This window comes from Cygnus atratus, chromosome 7 (genome assembly GCF_013377495.2).
Source record: "Cygnus atratus isolate AKBS03 ecotype Queensland, Australia chromosome 7, CAtr_DNAZoo_HiC_assembly, whole genome shotgun sequence".
In the NCBI taxonomy this organism is placed as follows: domain Eukaryota; kingdom Metazoa; phylum Chordata; class Aves; order Anseriformes; family Anatidae; genus Cygnus; species Cygnus atratus.
This window is the reverse complement of record NC_066368.1, coordinates 8,929,133-8,952,520: the sequence shown is the minus strand read 5'-3', so window position 1 is coordinate 8,952,520 and position 23,388 is coordinate 8,929,133. Positions and strand designations below refer to the sequence as shown.

The 23,388-nt window shown below is 49.6% G+C and overlaps 1 protein-coding gene across 1 annotated transcript; it reads left to right on the top strand.

The window, feature by feature from the left end:
• The first annotated feature begins 450 nt into the window (after window positions 1-450).
• Window positions 451-18,712, top strand: VWA2 (von Willebrand factor A domain containing 2). The gene is made up of 14 exons (XM_035547541.2): window positions 451-551; window positions 3,888-3,946; window positions 4,513-4,587; window positions 5,600-5,733; window positions 7,121-7,230; window positions 9,810-10,004; window positions 10,143-10,273; window positions 10,975-11,107; window positions 12,353-12,408; window positions 13,275-13,382; window positions 13,517-14,098; window positions 14,376-14,927; window positions 17,960-18,082; window positions 18,591-18,712. The coding sequence occupies exons 1-14, from the start codon at window positions 451-453 to the stop codon at window positions 18,710-18,712; spliced, it is 2,481 nt and encodes an 826-aa protein (XP_035403434.2).
• The last annotated feature ends 4,676 nt before the right edge of the window (window positions 18,713-23,388 follow it).

The following is a 23,388-nucleotide window of genomic DNA, read 5'->3' as shown; positions in this document are numbered from 1 at the left end:
TAATATGTGAACAGATATTAAAGCGTGGCTTGGAAATTGTGAAAATGGCTTAATGGGGACTTCTGCGAACTTGCGTGCCGTTTTACATGTTTAATTTTGCATAGTGAAGATGAGGCATCACCCGGAGACCTGCACCGCGTATAAACACGCTTTCCCATTTCCCTTTCTTCTGAGCTGGCTGTGCTGGAGAGCCTGTGTGTGTGTAGGGTGTGCTGGGACAGCAAACTATCTTCTTCTTGGGTACTCTTGAAGGTATCTGTTCAGTGGGGTCAGCCTAGGAGGTACATGCAGATGAAAAATTAATAATAAAAATTTGATTGTATCCTGCTTCTGTAGAAAAAAAAAAAAGTGGAGGATTCCCACTCTCTGAAGTTCCTTTAGGAAGGGCCCGCAAACCTCTGTCCTGAAAACGCGTGCAGGTAGCAGCTTGTAGTTTGCAGGAGTGGTGCCATGGAGAATTCCCAGGCTGTGCCTTCTCCCTGGGGGCTCTCAGAGATGCAGCAGGAGGATAAGGTGGTGTTAATTGTGCTTGGTTTTGTGAAAAGGGCTGGGTATGTGATGATGAAGAACATCTTGGCGTCATACAGGCTGAGATGAGGACAGACTGTCTCGTGCTCTGAGAGCTAAATTAAATACCAGAGTTGACAAAAGAAGGATTTTTCTTCCCTTCCTCCAGCCTCTGCTGTAGGTAACCACTACAACTGACTGGCTAGAAAAGCTAGAATTCCTCTTCTGCAGGATTAGGTGTTAGGGGAAGAGGAAGGATTGCCACAGCAATATTTATTCCTGCATCTGATGCTGTGAGGTTTGTCCTTCCAAGCCAGCCAGCAGGTACCTGTGGTTTGAGGCTTCTATTTGTTAACAACCAGCTTGATCCTCCTTGGTGTTTTAAGAACAGATTCTTACTGCTGAGGGATAAAGCAGAACCATGTCTCCCTGCTGATGTGCAGAGGAAAGCCACAAGGATGTGGGGAGCCTGGCCCTCTCCCACCTCCTCTGGGAACCATTTGCACCTGCTCACGGTGTGAGTAAATCGCTCGCTGACCCACCTCAGGTGGGGATGCTTCTTGCTGGGATGGCACAGAGCAGACCCCAAACAGGCACCAGCTGTGGCCTTCCCAGACCTGCACGGGGCAGGAGGGGACGATTACAGTGACTGCAGCTGAGCCCAGAGCCTTGCATGAGATCCCAGCAGTGTACGGGACCCAGTCCTCTGCACGTTTACATGACCTCAATGTAATTGTATTGTTTTTGTGTTTTTTCTTGCACTGCTGTTGGTTTATCTCAAGACACCAAGTTCACACAGATCACCTTTCCCCTTTTCTCAGGCACTACACAAAGCATTTCTTCCTGGCATCTGCACTTGCTGCCCGCTGCTGAAAGCAAGTTCTCAGTGCTTGAGGTGCTCTGGCTCCCGGGGGTGGTCTCAGATGTGACATCCAGCAACGGATGAAAAGGATGAGGCATTCCCGGGAACACTCCTGCTGCTCTAGCCACAGGCAAAGTCAATAGCGTGAGCATGGCTGTCAGAACAAACTGCACAATAAGTTTAGCACAAACTCCTGGGTCAGAAAAGTGTCTTTTGTTCTGCATCTCGTGGCTCTTGCGGGACGTGATCTGCAGTACGTAGATTTTGACAGTGCCCCATGTGAGCGGTGCTGCAAGATCAAGGTCTGTGCGCAGGAGCCCTTCTTGCCCTGGGGAAAAGAGCCTGTCAAAACCCTTACTCGGTGCAAAACCAAGGGTTTTGAGTAAACAAGCTGGTTTTGTCAAGCATCTTATGAAAAATTAATCTTGTTTATCACTTGTAGGAGGAAAAAAAAAAAGCATCAGAAGTTTTAGACTGATTTTTTAGTGTGCGTTTGAGCAGCAGTTAAACTTTTCCTGTCTTCTTCCTTCCTCCCCCTGCATCTCTGGCTCACGTTTCTCCCCATTAGCTGTCCCCAAAGGGCGGAGGGGACACCTGGAGTTCCCCATAGATGCGTCTCACCTGCCTCCAACCTCTTAGCAAGCCTCAGGAGATGAATCAATGAGAATTGCGTCACTTGCAATTAATGCCTTACCTTGGACAGCAAATCCACCTTTGGGAGGAAACTTCCAGCCTCCAGGAAATCTCCTTCGTGCGGGTAGGGCAGCGGGTTCCCTTCGGCGAGCCGGTGCCACGTCCTCTCCAGCAGACTGGCACTGAGGGGAGGCACCACGTTACAACTGTGCTGTCAGGGTGTCGCTGGCTTGTTAAGGTTACGCTTTGATGAATACGCAGCATAATCCTTTCTGCCTTCTCTCCTCCTGTTAAATAAAGGGAGGACAGTTAGGAAAATAAGCTGGAGGATGCCTTTTGTTGCAAGCCAGGTCTCAGTGTAGTGGGTTTACGTGGCAAGGTTTTGGTAGCAGGGGGCCGTGAAAAGAGCTGGTGTTTAATTAAAGCAGCTGTGACAGGTACTTTTACCCATTTTTCTTCTTGTCCCAGCACAAGAGGAACATCTGCCCCAAAGCAGTGCAGGTGGTAACCCTTCTGATAACCGCCTGTGGAAGTGGTGTGTGTGTTTGTACAGATACATGGGGAATAGCACCTCATGGCGTTGTTTTGTGCCACGCAGTTTTGGCACGGTGCACGGCGACCTTTCTTATGGAAAAGCCTGCCCAGAAGAGCAGCCTCTGTTGCTTAAAGCTTGGCTGGTGTCTTGGGGTTTCAGGTTTTACGTGTCCCTGGACTCCTGGGTGTACACCTGTGTGTCACCAGGGGCTTCCCACCTGTGGAAACAGCAGAGGCTGGGGCCTGACTTAAAAAATTGTGGAAACTGGGGGAGTGAGAAGCCAGAACTGAACAGGGCCCGGGGTGGTCAGTCAGGTCCGGGCCTGAGAGGACCCGGTGCTCAGCTCTGACTGAATAAATGTGTTCATGGTGGAGCTAACACACAGAAATGCACTGGAGAGGGGCAGCGATCGAAGGTGGCGTGGCTGATAGCATGGTGGCCCCACAGGAAAACCCGTGAAGCTGCTTCCTGGCCTCTGTTTCTCTGAAGCGCGAGGTTTGCCAGGTTGTGCTTTCAAAGCACTGGCATCTGGAGTGATGGGAACGGGCCTGTTCTGGTGATTTCACCAAAAAGTGCAGGTTCTTCCTATTTATTTAATGTATCATTTGCTGCAGAGATGAGTCTTTCCTGTGAAAAGCCCCCTCTGTCTTCACAGAAAAATAATTGACGCGTAGAGGCGGTGGTCAAGCAACACACTTATTTGTCTTTAACTTTGCAACAAAAATCTGCTTTTGCAATGAGGGAGACCAAACCCCAGCCTGAATCTGGTCAGAATTGCCCTGGTAGTGTACCCAGCACTCCCAATCTGGAGAAAAATTAAATATACACGTCTTAAATAGAAAGACAAGGCCTCTGCCAGACATGCTTGGTCTAAGTCTGGGCACGTTTGAAAGTGTCACTGAAGTCCACCTACAGAGTGATGGCAGCCTTTCTGATTTCGCAGAAAAAATGAGCAGAACGTTGTCTTTGCTGGACGTTTGCACATAAAAGCGTCTCCCCAGAAAGCAGTCCTCAGAAAACACGAGGCATGAAAGAGCCTGCGGCTGAGTGTTGTTGAGGAAGCTGGGCAGTCCTGCCTTCCCCTGCCAAGCCTGCTTCCTTCTGGGCTTGGGAAGAAGAGTATACATGGTATACAGGAGGAGCTTTCTTCTCTATCATTCCTTCTAGTTCGATGTTTTGTTTCCTGTTTCCCACCCTTCTTCCCAGGACAGCTGCATTCAGTGGTTTTACTCAGACCAGATGTTTTGGAGCTCTTCATGAGACAACCAGCAAGGCGATTTTAGCTGCAGGCAAAGAAACCTGCTTTAGGAATTGGATTAATATTCCTTTCATTTTTTTCTTTTCTCTCAGATTTGTCGCCATGAGCCTCTTGCCACTTGAGTCCCTCTGTGTTTTCCTGCTTCCCCAAGGTACGTTTAAAGTCGTCTTTCTGCATCAGTGGTTTCTCTCTCAGATGCTTCCCCGTCTCCAGCTGGAGTTCTGTGCTCGGAGGTGCGAGAGCTGAATCCAGGAGGTTTCCATGTAAGCCTCTGCTTTACATGGACAGGGGGAAAACAATACCTGGAGAAACAGCTTTTCAAACACATGTGACTGTATGTGAAGAGTCTATTTGAAACAGGAAAAGCTGTTGCTATTATTTTGATATTAAAAGTTCATAGATGTCTCCAGTTGCAGCTGTTTGGTGTGTCCTGTGGCTGCGGTCTTCAGAGCCGGAGCCTGGCACAGCTTGCAGTGAGCAGGGGCACCGTCCTCCCTTGTGCAGGAGTGAGGTGCTTGGCAAATTGTGTCCGTGTCCCTGCCAGAAGGAATTTCCTCCTGGGGGTGCTAATGGGCTGAGCTGCATCACCACATTATATTTTGCAAGTGTGAAATCTGCCCAGCAAAACAGCATTTTTACTGCTACAGATTACAGGCCACATTTATTTATTTTTTTAAAGGCAGTTTCTGGTACTGATGGATCTGTTTGATCCCACAGTTTTGCTGGCGTTGGGTATACAAGAAATTCATGCCGACCAGGAGATGATTGGCAAGATTTCAGCTGCTGGCCAGCGTAAGTTTGTTTTTATAACTCAAGCCTTCTACTTTCTGAATTCTTTTTTTTCTTTGTTTCTCTTGTGTTTTTGTTTGTTTTCTTTTTCTTTTGGGGCCCTATTAGTTCCTAAAGCACCCCCCCCTACTTACAGACTATATCGTGCATTCTCCTGTTAGACATTTGCTATTGTCTGCCTGTCAATTTACATCTTTTCTTATGCTGGCCATGCCCTCCAGCCCCATCCCGTAGCAGCGCCGTGCGTTCAGCTCAGACTTTCCATCCTGGTGTGCTCCACGTGGACGTTTCTCCCTGGTGCACATCACCACCAGCCCCTTGGCTGCGTGTGCTGCCAGAGGGATGAGGGGCTTCCCCTGCAGCACGATGCCTCAACAACATGCACGGAGGAGTCGGCGTGTTGCCGCAGGCAGGGGTGACACAGGGACGCGGCCCTGAAGGCAGGAGAATGGTCAGATCTTTGTGAAACGTGTTTCTGTCAGTGCCTTGGAGCTCTGCAGAGTTTGTGCTTGCAAAAGCAGAGCGTGCTTTGAACACTGTGCTGTAGATGAAACACATCTGGCTCCACGGGGGCCAGCGTGCCTTGCAAGTGCCTACTCTGTGGGCTGGGAGAGCGACTCGCTCCGCAGCTCACAATTTCGCTGGATGTGCTCACCAGAGCTGCCAGCTCCCTCGATTCCACAGAGCCCAGGGGGCCGGGCTGGGGACCTGAAATCTCAGGTGGAAGCCTTGCAAACCATCAGCCGTGAGCTGTCCTGATCAGAACAGGAAGGAGAGCTTGCAGGGTTTGGGTTGGGAGCGTGGGATCGCCCCACTCTGTGCTCTGCAGGTCCATTTTTTTTTTTTTTTTTTGCCATTTACTTCCAGAGGCTGATAAATTCAGGTGCTTTTATTTCCTTTCCTTTCCTTTTCCCAATTTTTGTTTCATTGTTTTCTAAAAAATCTGCCTGCCCAGCTTCTGCAGTTGCCTCGGATCCAAGCGTGAGCCCACAGCATATATCTTGTTCCCTCCTAGTGATGCAGTGCTCAGCCGCAGTTGATATCCTTTTCCTCTTGGATGGCTCCTACAGCGTTGGCGAAGGCAGCTTTGAAAGGTCTAAGCACTTCGCAGGCAAACTCTGCGATGCCTTGGACATCCATCCAGGCAGGGTGAGTGTCAGGAATGTCTCATTTTAGTTTCAAGCAGCTCGATGATGTGTGGGAAGGCCAGTGATAGCATGCTGAGTGAAATTGCAAAATTCATCCTGGCAGCTCCCTTGGGGTCAGGATATTTATTCAGAAAGATGCAGCGAAGGTTTGTGAAGCAGTGAGGCTGGAGGACTCTTCTTGATTCTTCACGGATTTAAGCAGTTCCATTTGGTCTTGAGAAAAGATGTAATCTTTCAGGTGAAAGATTCTGATTTGTGGTGTGTTTTTTTGTTTGTTTGTTTGTTTTACTGATTTTTATTTGATTTTGGATGCTCATAGACAGACTACAAATGGTAGCACCTTTTTGTGTTGTTTTTTTTTTCCCCTGGAAAGTAGCAGAATTAGTCTCTGGCAAGTTCTCTGTAGGGGTGGTAGAGAGGTCCTCTGTAGAGATGTCTCTACCTCTCTGTAGGGATGTACATGACACAGTCTGTTGGCCCTGCTTCTAGAAAGTCCCTACTCCAAAATAAGCCTAGAGGGCAGAACAGAAGGAGTTCATGCCAGTTGTGTACAGAGGTATTTGGGAATCTGCATGCTGCCACAGGTCTTCACAATGTCCTTGTCCTCCTCAGCTGCGAGTGGGCCTACATTCTCTGCAGCCAACAGGGATGTTGCTCAGAGGGGAGGTTTTCACTCGTGTGAAATCGCCCATTACAGTTTGGTTAAGGACAGGTCCTGGCTGGATGCTCTATTCTTTCATCCCTGCAATATTTGCGGATTTGAGGAGCTGTTTTCTTAAATACCACGCTTCCCCTAGTCTTTCTGTTAATCCTTACATAGGACTGAAAATCAGTAGCCTTTTTACCTTCAAGACGTCACATTCCATAACACTTCTTGTAAGGCTTCAGTGAAATATTCTGAATGTATAGCCCAATATAGGTAATTTAGTCAGTTTTACATTTTCAACCGTAGCAAATGGTTTTAGAGGAGGGCAGTGGAAAAATAATTGCCTTGAGTTACCTGCTGTGCTCAGTGCCAGAGGGAGCTGCTTTTAGTAATGGAAAGATTGCCGTCTCAGTGTCTAAATGGTTTGGTGTAAAAGGTGTTATTTATAAACTTATTATTATCCTTGCGGCTGTGAGCTGCTCTGAATGGATAAATATAGTTCCTGAGCTGCCTGCAACTGCAGCAGAGCGTCCAATGTTGTCTGCAGCTGAACTTCTTTTGCCTTGTTTGTAATCAGTACAGGCAATGCTGTGGTTTATGCTCTTTTTTAAGGTATATTTAGAGTGCCAGTGGTTCAACATGCAAAACGATGTTTGTTGTGATACAATTTAGAGTTTCTAAATCTGTAAATTGATCAAAAGGCTCGCACCTTTCTTTCATACTCTTTAACCTTTTCTTTTAGGTCCGTGTGGGACTGATACAGTTTAGTTCAACTCCCCACCTTGAGTTCCCGCTGGATTCATACGGAACCAAACAAGAAGTGAAAGAGGGAATCAAGAGGACGGTGTTCAGGTCAGCTTATTTTACAGCTCTTCTCTGTTTCTGGGCTATGAGTGATCTCTGGACTGAGAGTTTTCCAAGATTTGCACCTCAGCTCTGCGTGCACCACTGCGATACCCGTAGGAAGGGGGATGAATGGCCAGTGCCTGTGGTCCATAATCCACAGCCTGCAACAAGCGTGCATCCTGCTCTGTCTTTGTCAGTGCAGGCTGACGGGGGAGAAAGCTTCCAATGTCACGCTGTAATGTGGTAGATAGGGGAGAGTTTCTGTGCTGGGTGGTGGGTTACATCCTTCCTCCTGCTGGCAGGAGGTGCAGGGACACTCTGCTGCTGTTTGCTGGGCCGTACAGTGAGGAGTTTGCACACCCACAGCTGTGGGCTTGCAGAGGAAAAAGCAAGTGTGGCCCTCCTGCTTGGCTGAGCGCTGGCAGGACAGTGTGTACCTTTGGGTTTTGGTGGTTATGATTTCCTTTGACCTAGCAGGTAGTGATGAATTGCTAGCCCCTCGAAATCTGTGCATGCCTTGCATCTGCTGAATTCACGGGAGTTGGGTTTTCAGGCAGAAATTTTCTTCGTGAATGTTATGACTTGGATGTGTTCCCATGGCCTCAGGAAATGGAGTCAGAAGCCCAAAGAAACACTCTTCTCAGAGGCTCTCAGCATCCAGACTTTTCATCTCCAAGAAATACATTTGGATCTGCAAAGGGCCTGACAACCAACCCAAATAACACTTGTTTTGGTGACAGACGAGGTATCAATACGGCCCGCGAGTGCCTTCTCTTTTGTTGATCTGCGTTAGGGCGAAAGGTTTGCTCAACTTTTCTCGCGGATGCCTGCTGCTCTCAGCACGGTGTACATGTTGTGAGCAATGTGACCGCTTCTGACTTTTAATCAACATCAGTTAGCTGGGTTTTGTTGCAATGCTCTTGATAAGCTTATCAAATCAAGAAAACCTCTTGTGTTGTGTTACAGGGAAAACTTACCAGAAAAAAAATAAAAGAAAGAAAAAAAACCACACTCCTCCTCCTTGGCTATTGCTTATAAGTCTGAGAGCAGAGAAAGCGAAGCAGTGTTTTGTGTCTGGCACTGAAATTCTTTGACAACAGACGGATGCTGACAGATTGAACAGAAATAATGACATTGTGCTCAGCCATTTCATCTAGCTTAAATGAAAAACTGACGTTTCGGAGTAGATAAAATAGTTACGGATGGATTCCAGTTGGCTTTTGAAAAAGCAGGGTGTTTGACGTCTTGGTTGAGAGCCTCCTTGAGGTGCTCCTGGCGTTTCCCAACGTCAGCCCCTGCACTGGGCACAGAGCTGAGAGCACTTGAAAGAGGCAGCACCAGGCTGCGGTGAGGCTTCTGTGATTTGTTTGGAGACTGCTGGTCTTTTTCTGCTAATCTCATCCAAATAGCTTTTGAATACATTGGCCCATCTTTTTGTTGTCTTTCCCCTGGAAAGTAGCAGCATCGGTCTCTTTTGTGGGACCAGGCGAGAGGGAATGGATGGTTTCCTGGGGAAGGACAAGAACGGGCTGATGTGGACAACTTGTATCATGTTTTAAATGGCCCCATGCTTGTTCCAGATGATCCCATCTCCAAAATGAGAAGGGCTGGGGACAGCTTGTGCGGATGTCAGGGACTGGTGCACCTTCCCTATCATACCAGTGCTGCTGGCATGCAACCCAGCAGATGAAGGTATTGCTTTCAGTTGAATTCAGGGTAGGTTTAGACAACTGGAGCACTGGGTGGCTTTTCTTTATGCTTGCTTTAGTAGTGTAAAGGGCATTGGCAAAGCCCTGAAGAAGTCATGCCTTGTATTCAGTCCTATGGAGTTTCTGGGAATACACCAAGAAGCTTAGCATTTGTATTTTCAGGAGCTTTCCTACAGGATGGACAAACGACTTTTGTAAAAAAAAAAAAAAATAAATAAATAAATAAATAAAAAATTTGAATTAAACCTCAGATCTCAGATTAACCAGGGAGAAAGAGGCAAGGGCTTTCTGCCCACTGCCAGCCTGCAGATTCTTAGCCGCAAGCTGCGACGCGTGGCTCCCCTGCTGTAGCTCTCATCTCAGAACAGCAGGAGATCCTCTGGAGGGAAAGGGATGATATGTGACGAGAATGTATACCACGTTTATGTGCCTAGAGAAAGGAAAACATTTGAGATGCTGGTCTTTGTTCACTATATCCATTTGTACTGCGTTTCTGACTGGAATACAAGAGGTTGCTGTTAAACCGCTTTTCCAAGCCACTCTTAAAGAAGTGGTTTTCATTTTCAAATGGAAAAACAGAAGCAGTTGATAGTTGTCATAACTGGAAATTAAACTTAAACATCCTAGAGTGCTCTGTTTGATTAAGTCTTCTTAACACAACTGTGGGTTGGAGAGGAGAGAGGTAAGGATGGATAGATGGACCTGTGGAAAGATGACAAGAATGACAGGATTGGACGTCTCTGTGGATGCCTTGTGTGGCAACAGATGGAAATAAGTGAAGTTCCTCCCTTCCAGATGTTAGAAATGTGGAAATCAGCAATAGCAAGAGAGGAAGTTTGATTTCTGCTTTTCCAATTTTATCTCCCTTCTCTCTAGAGGTGGGAGCACAGACACGGGCCGGGCTCTGAAATACGTTCTCCGCAAGGGCTTCCCAGGTGGCAGAAACTCGACCGTCCCTGAGATCCTGGTCATCATTTCGGATGGAAAGTCCCAGGGCAGTACCTCAACGCCTGCCATGCAGGTGAAGGAGAGAGGGACCACCGTTTTTGCAGTGGGAATCAAGTTTCCAAGGTAGGAAACTCCACAGCGTTGGGCACGAAGGCCCAGCTCACCGAATGGCAAGCGTGGGGTTTGTTTTGGTACTCAGCTCCTTGGGGACCATTTAGGGCCCGGTTACACGAGCCATTGAACCCCCCCATTGCTTGGCAGGTGGGAGGAGCTGCACGTGCTGGCCAGCGAGCCCACCGAGCAGCACGTGCTCTTCGCTGGAGACGCCGCCGACGCTGCCAACGGCCTGTACAGCGCCCTCACCGGCTCCATCTGCCGCGCCGCTGCCCCAGGTAGCCTCAGCCCCAGCTCCGACCCTGTCACTGAGTGAGAAAAGAGGTGGTGGTGTCTGAAATGCTTCTCTAGACCTGAAGGGTCTGAGATCCCTGCCGTGGAGCAGTCGGACTGAGGAGCCACAGAGCATACAGGGGAATTAGTGGGTAGCACTTCGGGGTAGCCTGTTTCTGGTGCCCAGACTTGTCAGGGTACCTCTTCAAATTGCTGCAGGTTGCAGGATCTTGGTGTATCTCTGTTCACCTCTCAGAACGGGAACACCAGACCTCGCACATAAGCACGGTTGTGCTAAATCTTCTAATAGACTTGGCTGTGTGGTAAGGGGAGGCCACCGGGCCTCACAAGAGATGGATGAGATACCCATGTGGGAACTAGGGTGGCCCAGAGGTAGAAGTAAATCAAACACAGGAGTAATGAAGGCACCAGAGGAGCTGAAAAGTGCTGCAGTGCCACAGCAGTGTGGTTTTATAGCCAGAGCAGAGGGGGCTGAAGAGTACCCCAGGAGGCGGGGTAGGCTGTGAGACTGACAACAGAGAAATTCTCTTCTGGGGTCTCATCGAGGACTCTTTGAAGCACTGTCTCCTGAACTGTTGGCAGGTAGATGAAGAAAGCTGGTTTGTTTCAAAGGGCTGCTCCACTCCCACAGAGACTTGGTACTTTCAGGCAGTTGACCTCAGTTCGGGTTTGCTTTTTGCTACAGGCTGCAAAGTCGAATCCCACCTTTGTGAACGCAGGACCCTGGAAACTGTGAAAGAGCTGGCTGGAAACTATGTCTGTTGGAAGGGCTCCAAGCAGCAAAATGCAGTGCGTGCTTCACTGTGTCCTTTTTACAGGTGAGTCAGACACCTGCAGATCTCAGAGTGAGAGGGACAGAGAGAAGAAGGGACATACGGCAGTGAGGCTTTTGTCTGACCGTGGCTCTATGGGGATGGAGATCCCTAGAAACACTGGTGCAAGCGTGGAGCATAGACCTAGGAAGAAGCTACCCCTGCTCTGGCCGTTGATCTGAAAAGGGCAAGAGGAGCATCTGAGGTGCAGAAGGAGATGATGATTTTCCCAAGAGCACCCAAAAGGTTATAAATGGAATTGGGATTAGTCTCCTACCTGTTGAACTGAGGTGCCTGGAAGTTTACATGTCTGTCTACTCTGTGCTACAGAGTGTTTCTAGGTCTGGCTCCCTCCATGGGCGCTAGTTCTGTTTTCCTCCCTGCAGGCTGTTTTCCCTCCAGAGGAGCCCCTTCTCCTTTGCTTGGGTGGCCTGGGAGGGGAGGGACTGTCCTGTGCAGAAGCTCCAGGCACTGGTAGGAAATACCCGCAGTCTTGATGTGGCAGTGCCAAAACCGGGTTGCAAACACGGAGGCGCTTTGTTAGATCAATGGCAGTGTGCTGTGTGAGGGGAATTTCCTCTTGCCCAGAGGGGAGGCTGCAGCTGGAAACCCACAAAGGTTGCCAGGTCCTCCAAAAGATGTCATCACTGCAGTCAGCGCAGTAGGGAAATGCTTTAAAATGAGCTGTGAAGAGGAAGGCAGCTTCTCGCTCTCTTTGCTGATAAAAAGAGCTGAGTGAAAGTGTTGGTGTACAGGAATTGTTGTGTGTGGGGGTATTTTCCCTTAGAGGGGATGCCTCATTTGTTTGTTTTAATATCAGGCAGTCAGATAAATGTTTTAAAATCACTTCGTATCTGGGCTGTGCTACGAATGGCCTGCTGCACAGATATATTGGGGGATGATTATACAGACAATTCCAGACATGTCCTGAAGTTTAACATCCCTTCTTTAAGAACTAAAAAAAAAAATCATTTGAAGCTTTAAAAATATGTCCATAATCTTTAGGCATAAAATGTTGAAGTAGAGTTCAAAAGCAAAAGAGTAGATCTGATAAAAAAGATCTGTATTTCTTTCACCACCCCACTTAGAATAGACATTTTTATTTGAAATACTAGTTTTGAAAAACTGCCTTTTCAAAAGAAAATGTGTTCCACTGAAAACATAGTAAGGTCAGCCTTGAAGGTACCTTGTTAATCTTTAAATTCATGGTAGATTTTATTTTCCTGTTTATTATTAAATTTCCTATTTCAGGTGGAAAAAAGTCTTGATAAAACACACATCCAGATGCTTCCGAACTATATGCCCAGGTAAGGTTATACCTTTTTTGAAATTTTATTTACCAAGCAGGAAAGGTAATATAAAAAGAATAAAAAGATGCAGTCTTTATCCTCACTTCTGAAGATTTTGTTCTGAGTAAAGGATTGTGATCTTCAGCAAGAAGTTGATATTACATCCCATTTTGTCATCTCATGGATATGTATGACCAGAATTCTTTTGAATTAAAATACCTCCCCACCTTTCCTCCTTCCACCCGAGGAGTCAGTTCTCTCCTCACCTGCTCGTGTTGCTGGGACAGGGGGTTGCCCTGTTCCCAATGCCTGCGGAGAGCCACAGCCCTCCATCTGAGGGTGTGCAGGGTGGGATGCCTCCACGCATTCAGTGGGTACCATGGGCATCATCAGTTCCGCAGGGAACCTGACACTTGCTAATTGTCAGCCTGTTTCTGTGGCAGTGGAAATAGCTGCAGGACTTGAGCTCTGCGCTTAGCCTCCCTCCCTTTGCTGGTTCAGATAACAGTGGCTTTATTTTCTTTGTCAGTATAACATTGTCCAAGCAACAGGTGAGACCTTTTCTTTCTTTGCTGGTGTAAATCTGGAAGGACTGCAAGGAGGTTTTTTTAACTATTTTGTATTTACACGAATGTAACTTCATTGGCATTGTTGGAAAGCAAATGCAGTGAGGTCAGTCTGGTTTGCTGTCTTCACCGCTGTCTATTTGAGAACCATCCCAGGAGAGTGAGGGTGCACATGGCCCTGCGTTAGCTCCAGCTGCAGGAAGACGGGCTGAAGTTTGACCCTTTTCCACACCAAAGGCCGTTCTCGAGCCAGCACGGGATGGGAAGGGGCAGGCTCCCTGCTGACTCCCTGTCTTTCCCTTCTCTGGTCCCGTTTAGACCCTTGCGACTCCCAGCCATGCCAGAACGGTGGCACCTGTGTCCCGGAGGGGCTGGACAAATACCACTGCCTGTGCCCGGTCGGGTATGGAGGAGATGTCCACTGCGGTAGGTGTGAACCTGTGCTCTCCCTCCTTCCTTCTCAGCTGTGTCCTGCCTTGGTGGTGCCCATGGCAGGGCCACAGGAATGACTCCAGGGGTCAGCATACGCTGTATACAACACATTGCTCTCTCCTTTTCAGCACCAAAGCTGAGCCTCGAGTGTGGCGTGGATCTCCTTTTCCTGATGGACAGCTCAGCGGGGGTCACACTGGAGGGGTTCCTGCGCTACAAAGCGTTCCTCAAGAGGTTCCTCCACGCGGTGGTGGGCCGGGACTCACCAACAAACGTGGGGGTGGCCCAATACGATACTGATGTCAGGATACCCATTGAGGTGGGACAACACAAGGATGCGTTCAGTCTCATGAAGAGCATCGATGCCTTGAATTTCGGTGGAGGAGGAACCCTAACAGGCAGAGCCCTGCGGTACGTTGCACAGCATGGTTTTAGGAGCGCCCCAGTCTTTGCAGATGTGCAGGATGATCTCCCACGCGTGGTTGTCTTGCTCACTGACTCCAAGTCCCAGGACCCAGTGGCAGAAGCTGCCAAGTATGCGAGGGACCAAGAGCTCTTCTTGATTGGTGTAGGCAGCAGCTTTGTGAGAGCAGAGCTGGCTGAAGTGACCGGCAATCCGAAGCAGACAATTGTCTACTCAGATCCCCAGGATCTGTTCAACAAGATCCCAGAGCTGCAGAGAAGAATCTGCAGTGTGGACAATCCTGAAGGTAAGAGAGTGGTGGAGGGATTTCATGATAGGTTTGTCAAACCACTGAACTCCACTGGTCCTTGTTTTGCTTTTGTCGGTCATGGATTCAGGGACTAAGCTTCCATCGCTGCTTTTTATGATGGAGCTGTATCTACTGGTATTAAAGGGTCTTAGATCATCCTTCACAGTGATCAGTAGTGATGAATTTTGCCCACCATTTGCCCCCGCTGCTCTTTTTGGTAGAAAGGAGTACATATATACTCTGAAAATTACATTGTTTGCACCCTTCTCTCCAGGCTGCCAGGCACAGCCTCTTGACTTGGTGTTTGCTGTGGATGCCTCAGCTGGAGTTGGCCTGGAAAATTTTCTGCAGCTGAGGGACTTCGTCAAGAGCAGCTCTTCGCACTTCAGTATCAACCGGGATGTCACCCAAGTTGCCCTCGTGGCCTACGGCAGCAAAGCTCACACCGTGTTTGCTTTGGACACCCACACGAGCAACTCAGCTCTCCTCCAAGCCATCGACCAAGCGCCTTTCCTCGGGGACTTGCCCTCTGCCGGCAGTGCCTTAGGCCATATTTACGGTGGCGTGATGACAGTGCAGAAAGGAGCACGGCCCGGTGTCAACAAGGCGGTGGTGGTGCTCACAAACGGAGGTGGCACGGAGGGTGCAGCTGCCCCAGCTCAGCAGCTGAGGGACAACGGCGTCTTGGTGTTCGTGGTCGTCATTGGAGATGCACGGAGGGACGCGCTGCTGAGGGTCGCTGGGTCTCCCACCTACCTGGTCCACATCTCCTCCTATGAAGCCCTGCGGCATTACCAGGACCTTATCACAGAAAGAATCTGTGAAGGTGAGAACATCCCAACCTCGCTATTTGTGCTGTTGTCAGGTGGTAAACTTCATAAAACAGGCATAGAGGGGAGTTTCATACGTAGTCCTTGTTGTTGTGGGTTTTCTGATGCGTTAATGAGTGCTCTTGGTGTTGTCACATGCACTTTACAGACAGGAGACCATGACATAGAGATCTGATAATTGTCCAAAGTAATCCTAAAGGGACGGGAACCAACTTTCCCAATATTGAGTGCAGTTGGTGAGGTCAAGCTTCATGTGACTGGCTCTTTCCAGCCCTGCCAGGTGCAGGTTCTGCCTTCACTGAAAGACAAAGAAGTTGCTCATTTTCTGATGTTGCTTTACGTCTGGAGAATGTAAAGCTCTGTGTTACTGTACCTTCTGAAGCGTTGTTAGGGAGGATTAAGGGGATGCATTTCTGCAGCCAACAGTGTCGCTCCCTGAGCGAGTATCCCGCTACAGGACACTGAGATTTTGTTTGCATTGCACAGGGTTTAATCCGAAATCCAAAATCTGTCTGGTTTTGGAGCCTGCAGACTGATAAATTGAGGTCTTCAGACACCTTATGCTTAGTTTTGTTTGCAGGACTAAATCCTTATTCCCAAAGCATTCAGGAGGGCAGAATTTTCAAATATTCATGTAAATCTCATGTCTGTGTGCTTTCTTCACAATTTCAAGTTCTGAAAGTTTCCCAGCTGTGAAAAAATGCATACTGAAATCAAGTTTGAAACACGTGTGTGCTGAGTGCGAGTGCTTGTGTTTGAAATGAGCTTTTCAGAATGGAAAGCAGCCCTGGTTTGCAGACATTGGTGGTGGAGAAAGTCCTTTTAGTTCCTTGCTGCTCCAGCTGGTCTCTCCCCCTTTTTAAATGCCTTGTCTTATTTCTCATTTGTATCAGTATAACGTTTAGCTCTTTGGTCTTGTTACGTTTTAACCCGTAAGTAAGATCAAATGAAGAAGCAAGTTGAGCAGTGCTGCGATTAACAGCACAATCAAAGGTCTTTTTCATCTGTTGGCGTGCCGTGGCTCTTTCAGGGTTAGAAAAAAACGCCAGAGCTGTCTCTTTGGGACGAGGAGCCCGTCTCCTGACAGGCCTCTGCAGGCAGTTCCTACCTGGAGATGTTCAATGTGCTGCTATTGCAGCGGTGTTTTCAGCTGTGTTATTATAAAAACAAACTACTCTACCATGAAATTAACCACGAGGACACAGATGAGGGGGAAGAGACATCAAGGTTCAATGGTTCAGGCTAATAACCTACCATTTCTGGAGACTGAATCGTTGCTTTCATTTCATGTGCAGGTAATCACTGTTTGTACTATACAGGCTGGGACCCAGGTTGATGTAAAGATAAACCCTTCATTCACCCTTCTACTCTAAGTCCAAGACTTAACAACAGAATCGTTGTCTGTGAAAGGACTTAAAAAGAAAGACTCATGATAAAAGTATATGAAAAATAGACCCTGCCTGTGGACACCTGGAGTATTGTATTTATTACGAGGCTTAGCTGAAAAGGGACCATAAAAAATGACCTGGGGTCTAGGAGAAAGGATCCTAAGCACTAATTATATAAAATAAATTAATAGAAATACAGGCATCATCAAAGGGTAAACTCCCCGAAGTGAAGGAAGCTGATTTAAGATGATATTGTGTTAACAGGAGGCTTGAGTTCAGAGAAATGGTGTCTGGGCGGAATAGCATGACTCCCCCAAACAGGGATCCCCAGGTTGTGCCGTGTGCCAGGCGTGGAGAGAAGTGGTGGACGCAAGGCGTGTGGAGCAGAGCACCGGGAAAGCTCTCTGGGGAGCAGCCAGGGCCTGGAAGGAGTGTGGTGGGTCTGAGAGGGCCCTCTGGCTTTGGTTGCCAGCAGCTCTGCCACCCTGCGGTGAAGGCAAAGGCACCTGTCCCTGGGGACATGCCGTCAGGCAGGACCCGATCCGGGGTGTCTCACCACAACAAAAAGGCTGTTGAAGTCAGCTTGACTCCACGTAAAGTCAACAGGAACTGATGATTGAGATCCCTCAAATCTAGGACTGGCGTCAGTGATAATTCTGCCTGTCTTAGGCGTAGGTTTGAGTGTTGATGCGCAATCATCGTTGTCTGTACGGGGGGAATGACTATAACGTGTCGTAATCTGTAGTAACTGTTGTGGTGGATAGAGGGTAGAAGCTGTATTCTTTCCCTCTCCTTCCTTTCCTTCTCCCTTTGTCTGCTTTCCCTGCTGCGGAGCAAGGGGCGAGGCTAGCGGGTGCAGACCCTACACCACGCCGTGGTTCCCTGGAGGAATTTCACACCTTTACCAACGCTGCGGTAGAGGTGCCAGAAGGCTGGAAGCGAATTCCTCAGGGATGCTGCTACGTAACCTAGCGTATTCACAGCAGGAAACGCTGCCAGCCCTGCTGCCAGCTGAGGTCCGCTCCTTTCGGAGGGCTGGGAAAGCTGCCCCATATTTCACGAGAACAGAGCTAATTACAGCCCGGGCTACCATTGCAGGCTTTTCTCTCAGATCTCCAAGAAAAAAGCACTGAAATATTTCCCGTACTGTTTTCCCCTCATGCCATCCCTGCTGCCCAGCTGACGTCTTGTCCTTGCTGCCCTCTGGTACAAGCTCAGGCCCTCTCCAGGGCGAGTGGGGTTTGAACTCCGGGGGTGTCTGGGCTTGTGAACTGCTTGGAGCAGGGCACGTGTCTCGCTCTGCACTGGCGGTGTCTGGATCTGGGAGGTTTAGAAGTGCTCGTGTCTTCAGTGCACGGCTCTGAAGATGCTTCCTTTTGGATCAGAACATCTAGCAAAGCCATCCTTCCTCTTCTCCAGGTTAGACACAGGGGAGTCTGCCCTCTGTGTACAAACAGGGCCGTAGGTGTACGCCCTCTGCCATGTCTGTGTGCTTCCCGCCCCGCTCGCCCCAGCTGACATCTCCTGACGTTGGGGATATTTAGCTGCTGTCTTTTTGGAAGTGTTCCTGATGGACGTGGGTCTTAACGATCACCACTCTGTCGACGTGCCTGACCCTGCTGTCCTGCTGCTCGTTGCAGAAGCGAAGAGCCCCGTGAGCCTGTGCAAACCCAACCCGTGCCTGAACCAGGGCGTGTGCATCCTCGGGCCTGGAAGCTACCGCTGCGAATGCCACGGCTGGGAAGGACCCCACTGCGAGAGCAGTAAGCCTCAGCAGACAGCAACTGTGACGGGCCTCGTCCGTTCGGCCCAGCCCCGCTGAATTGCTCCCAAATGCCCACGTCTCCCTTGAGCAGAGACGTGGCTGTAACTCCCTGACAGCTCTCTGGTGGCCTTGGTGCTGGCGTGGTGTGTCACCCGGAGAGCAGAGAGGTTTGGGACGCTGAGGGCCTCTCTCGGGAAGCTGCACCCTGTTTTATGCGTTCACCAAGCAAGCTGAAGCCCAAGGTGTAATATTTTTGGTAGTCTTCCCCTCCGTTCTGTTCCCCTGTCCTGGGGGCCCTGATTGAAGAAACGAACCCTCCTGGACTGTTGGGATGGGAAGCTCCGGCTGCCCTTTGAAGGGACGGAGTTATCGCTAACTCCAATAGTTATCTGTCGTTAGATAACTCTCGGAGTTGTCTAATGGCGTTCGTTGGGCCGTAAGGTGCCGAGCTTACCCCTTGGTCCTAAAGCCCTTATCCCATCTGCGTTTCTCTCCTTCTGCAACAGGAGCTCTCCGGGGTGACTCTCTGAGATCCCCAGGCCTTCCTCCGGACTCCCGTGCGCAGTGGGGACCAAGGGCTTCGCAGCACTTCTCCAGCACCCGAAGGCACGGGGACCACAGACACTGAGGCAGAGGTGCGAGTGCCCCGGTTCTCCCGCCACCGCCACGGACTGCTGCTCGCAGGCACGACCCCCCGGCCACCTCTGGCCTTGGCCCAGGTGAAGTGACTGGCACCGAGGCCGTGCTGAGGATGTTCCCAGTTCCTGCATCACACCTCCCGGGCTTTCCGGTGCTTGCTTTCTTTTTGAATCAAGTAAATATTTGTGTTTCAGTATTTATTGTTGGCATTTTGCATTTCCTCATCCGGATTCTGGTGCTGTGGGATTTTTATTTGTTAACAGACTTCTTGAAAGATCTTTGAGTTAGTCTAAAATTATGTGGGAGTCTGAGCAATTCTGGAGTTTCCACTGATGGTGGATAGTGTAGATTGCAGCTTTGTTCCCAGCGCACAGAGATTTTTAAGGAAGTATTGAATCAACTGAGCCAATAGGCTGCATCAGACTCTTAGTCAGCTGTAATCTTGATGTTAGTTTTTGGGTCAGCCTAAAGATTTGTTTGTCTTTCTAAATTTGACTCCTTGATCTTGGCCAGAATTAGTTCTCAATGGAAAAACTGCAGAATGAAATTACTGGCTTTTTTATTTTTATTTTTATTTTTTTTCATGAGGAAGTTGCTTCTTAATGTTCTCTTTTCTGAGCTTTTTGAGCATCACCTCACAGCTAAGGAGGGGGAGGGAGCATGACTGGGGAAACTGAGATGGATCCTGAGGTCTCACAGACCCGGTCAGGACCCTTGGTCACAGCTGGCTCCCTGGTTAGGCAGCGGGTGACACAGTGAATGGCTCGATACCTACAGGAACACAAGTAAGAGGAAGGAGATCTGGCTGTGAGTTTCTGTTCTGTTTTGTAAGTTGTCCGTGCCGCTCTCTTCTCTGAATTTATGTGGACTGATCTGATATGGTTAGTTTCACAGGCATTTTGTAGCTGCCCATGTTTGATAAGGAGAGAGGTCTGAAAACGATTGGTTTTGCGAGAGCATTCAATGGTTTGTGCAGCCCAAAGCAGAGGGCACAGAAGAGGAAGAGGCCTGGACATCTCTTCCCAAATCTCATCCACCGCTTCCTTTCTCCTCCTGCTGGCCACTTCTTTGCTGTTGACTTTGTATGGTATGTGGCTTCTTTTACTTTTTTTTTTTTTTTGGATGAGCCTCGTGGCATTTCTCCCTCCCCTCTTTGCTTTAAGCTGACCTTGTCCCCAGCACAGCAGCAGTCCCTGCAGCACAAGCCGGGCCTCTGATGGGCTGTGATGGTTCACGTGTCCCCAGAGACGCTTTGGCCTCACGCTTGCATCCTGAGCCTCACTGGATCACCGGATCAGTTTGCCCACGGAGCTATAAGCCGTGTGTAATCGCTCCCCAGGGCCCGAGGTTCGCACTGTGGGGTTGTTCTCTGCTGCTTTTCTCATGGCACCCGTCACCTCGGCAGAGCCAGAGCAGCTCTGGACAGGGCTGAGGCAGAGACGTCAACTGTGACTGCCAGCCCTTGTGACAATTGCGGCTGTTGTTCACAGAAGAGGAAAAATGCCCTCACCCAGATGTCCTGGCTCAGCGTTTGAATAGTAACATTAGATGCGCAAAGAGAGACCCAAATTATTCCACAGGTTCATTGTCAAAAGAACAACTGGCTAAGGCACTCTTGGGGATGAAAGCTGGCGCCAAGACACGAGCGATGCTATCATACCTTGTGGAGAAACAGGTTAGGGGAAAAGGGGAATTTCCTCTCTCTTTTCACTGTCGCTTCAGTAGATTGTCTGTGCCCTTTGGTGCCCGAAGCACAGCAAAACGGAGGTTTGGCTGAAGGAAGGGCTGACATTTGGACAGGAAGAGAAATGAAACCTTTACAATTACTGACTTTGCCAGGGCTGTAGCTATGCGTTGCCTCTGCTCTAAAAGTGTCAGTTGTCTCTTGTTACAGGGAGAACGGGCTCCATCAGATTCACAGTGAGCATCTAAAGTCGTGGTTCGTGTTTTATGGTGCAGAAGCACCCGTGGAACCAGCTGGATTCCAGCCAAGCTGCTCGGAAAACTCTTCCCGGTCTCCCTGCACATCCTCCGTCGTGTGATGGGTCAGAGAGACTGCAGCGCTCACCCTCGTGGTGTGGGGTTTTTGCAGCTCCCTGCTGGTTTCTGTGCCATAGCTCATCCAGCAGCACCATTCGTTCCCTCCTCGCAGCCTTTTTCCCCTGCAGGATCAGGCTTCCCTCTCAAACTGTGAAGCACACAGAGCGCACAGCTCTGGGGCTGGGGTATGCTCAGCCTCATCCGAGGCATCTGAGCATCAGAGGTGCTCAGCATCTCTGTTGCCTGCAGGATAGTTTGTACGGTGCTGCTGAGCATTTTGGCTTGTGGCAAGTGTGGTTTGCATGTAATCTGTGCGTGCCTGTCTTCATTTCAATATGTGGCTATGAAGTACGTTGCTGGAGTGCCTGGGCTTTACTGGGACTGCTTGCTGGGGTCCAGAGTCGGGAGGAACCTTCTGCTGTGTTGAAGCACAGACAGACAAAGCCCTCTGTGAGATTTGGGAGCCACAGACTGCCAGCTCTCGTGCTGCAGACTGTATTTTAATGCCAGATGGGATATATCTAGCCCCGGGCATCCGATTGTCAGGTAGAGATTGGGATGAAAGCCTGGAGGAGTTTCAGGGAAGCTGGTTCCCATGCTCCACCGGATTTCCAGAGGCGTGCACCTCAGTGTCTGTAAAAGCCAGTCCCTAGCCTCTGGGTGAATGAGGCAGGGGTCTGAGAGCCCCAAATGCCCCAGGGATCCCCGTGTCAGGGATCCGCACGCGCTGCACCTGTGACCTTCCTCCTAGATGTGGCTGAGCACCCAGCCTCGGGTGGTTGCTCAGCCGTGCTCTGCAGAGCCTGCTTGCAGGGTGCCAGCCGTGCCCCGCAGGGTGCAGCCCACGCCGGGCTATGTCCACCGCGGAGGAGCAGCTCTGGACGCTGGGAGCAGCCCCGCAGAGGTCACCAGGACTCACGCAGGCACTGGTACGCCCAACTTGCATGTGCGGGACAACCCGGCTTGGTCTCAGGTGACTGCGGTTCCTCGCCTCTCGGTGCTTGTTTTTGCATCCACAGCCTTCCGTTTCTGCAGGGTTTTGCCAAGGGAGAGCAAACGCCCAGCAGCAGCAGCCCCAGCAGCGCTGCTTTTGTAGGACGAAGCGCTTTGCAAGGTAAGGGGGGCGTAAGGGCAGCGGGAAGAGGGGGAAAAGGCAAAGGTCATAAAGGTCAGGGAGCTGGGATGGTCTTGGAGAGAGCTGCTGGTCCCACAGGCGGGTAGGACATTGCTGAGCAGTTGGAGCTGTTTTATTTTGCCTTTTTTTTTTTTTTTTTTTAATTAGAGTTGAAGATCCCGGCTAATTTCTAGGCCCTTTCTCCTGCAAATTTTAATTAAAAATGGGCAAGTTAAAAAAAGTAAGTGGCTTGGGGCTCTGTTGTGATCCCTTATTGGGTTCACTCTCACAGACTTGCTTTGAATTCAGTCAGAAATATTTAACAAGAATGTGTCTGACGGGGGGGCTTGGGCCCAGGAGCCTGGGCGCTGCTTGCACCTGGCACAGCCGCTGAGGGGGTCCCTGCGAAGGCGGCGCTGATCCTGTCTGGCTTGGCGGGGGGTGCAGAGGCCGAGGCCTGTGCCAGCTCTGTGTCAGGTGTCTGTGCTGCTAGCAGCTGTGAACACCTCTTACGCTGCAGGATTGCTGCGGGAACCTTCGCTGCTCGTGGGCCAGGTGCTGACTGCAGGGGAGAGGCCGTTTCTTCTTTAAGAAACTGGGATTTAGGTAAGTGCCACGAATTTCACCCCCTGTAGGTCTTACCTTCCCTCTGCCCTTGAGCTTCTTGCACAAAGCAAGCAAAATCATTCCTGTTGCGCCTAGTAAATATGTTGTGCCTAGTAAATATTTGTTTCACAAAGGGGTCTGGTTTGGCATCTGTGTGGCCTAGCTTCAACAGCTTTCTTTACTAACCCTTTTCCTTCCTTTCCAGCTAAATGCCTTCCTGCTTGTCCCGACAGCGACGGCAGCAGGCACCAAGCACTGCACACAGTTGCTACCTGGTGGTGAGCGGGAGGTAAGGGACTTTTAATACGTTTTTCCCTCTGTGCTGGTTTTGTGCTGAGGACTGTGCTACTGAGGCTGCTGCACGTATTCATGCAAACTCCGTGCTATTTTTCAGTGGGTTAGCTGTCAGAAATATTTGGTTGGCATTGCTGTCACTATAGAGGACTAAACTATTTATTTCAGACATAGACTTTGTGGACTGCATAGCCAAGGAACTCTGTAGTAACTAACAGTGTTGGGGTTTGCAGTGCATGAAAGCCATTGGAAAACAGAGCAGGGACAGGGCGTATTAGAAATAAATTACACCGGTAATAATATACTCCACATTTTATTATAAAACCCTCTAAAGCGCGACTTTATAGCTCACAGTTACGACAAAGGAAATGCCTTGAGTTAAGAAAACAATGGGGACACAGAGACATTGTTTAACATTTTTTTGCCTGGGAAACACGGGTTGCTCAGGACTCGCCTACGTTTACCATCCCCTGGCGGTCCCAGCAAGACCACCGAAGCTGACGGGGCTGCGGTGCGGGCAGCGGGGCTGCTCTCGCCCAGCGCTGTCTGGGTACCACTGTGAAATGCCTGGACAAGCTCTGGCAGCTGACGGCGGGGTGCAAGGTGAGGGC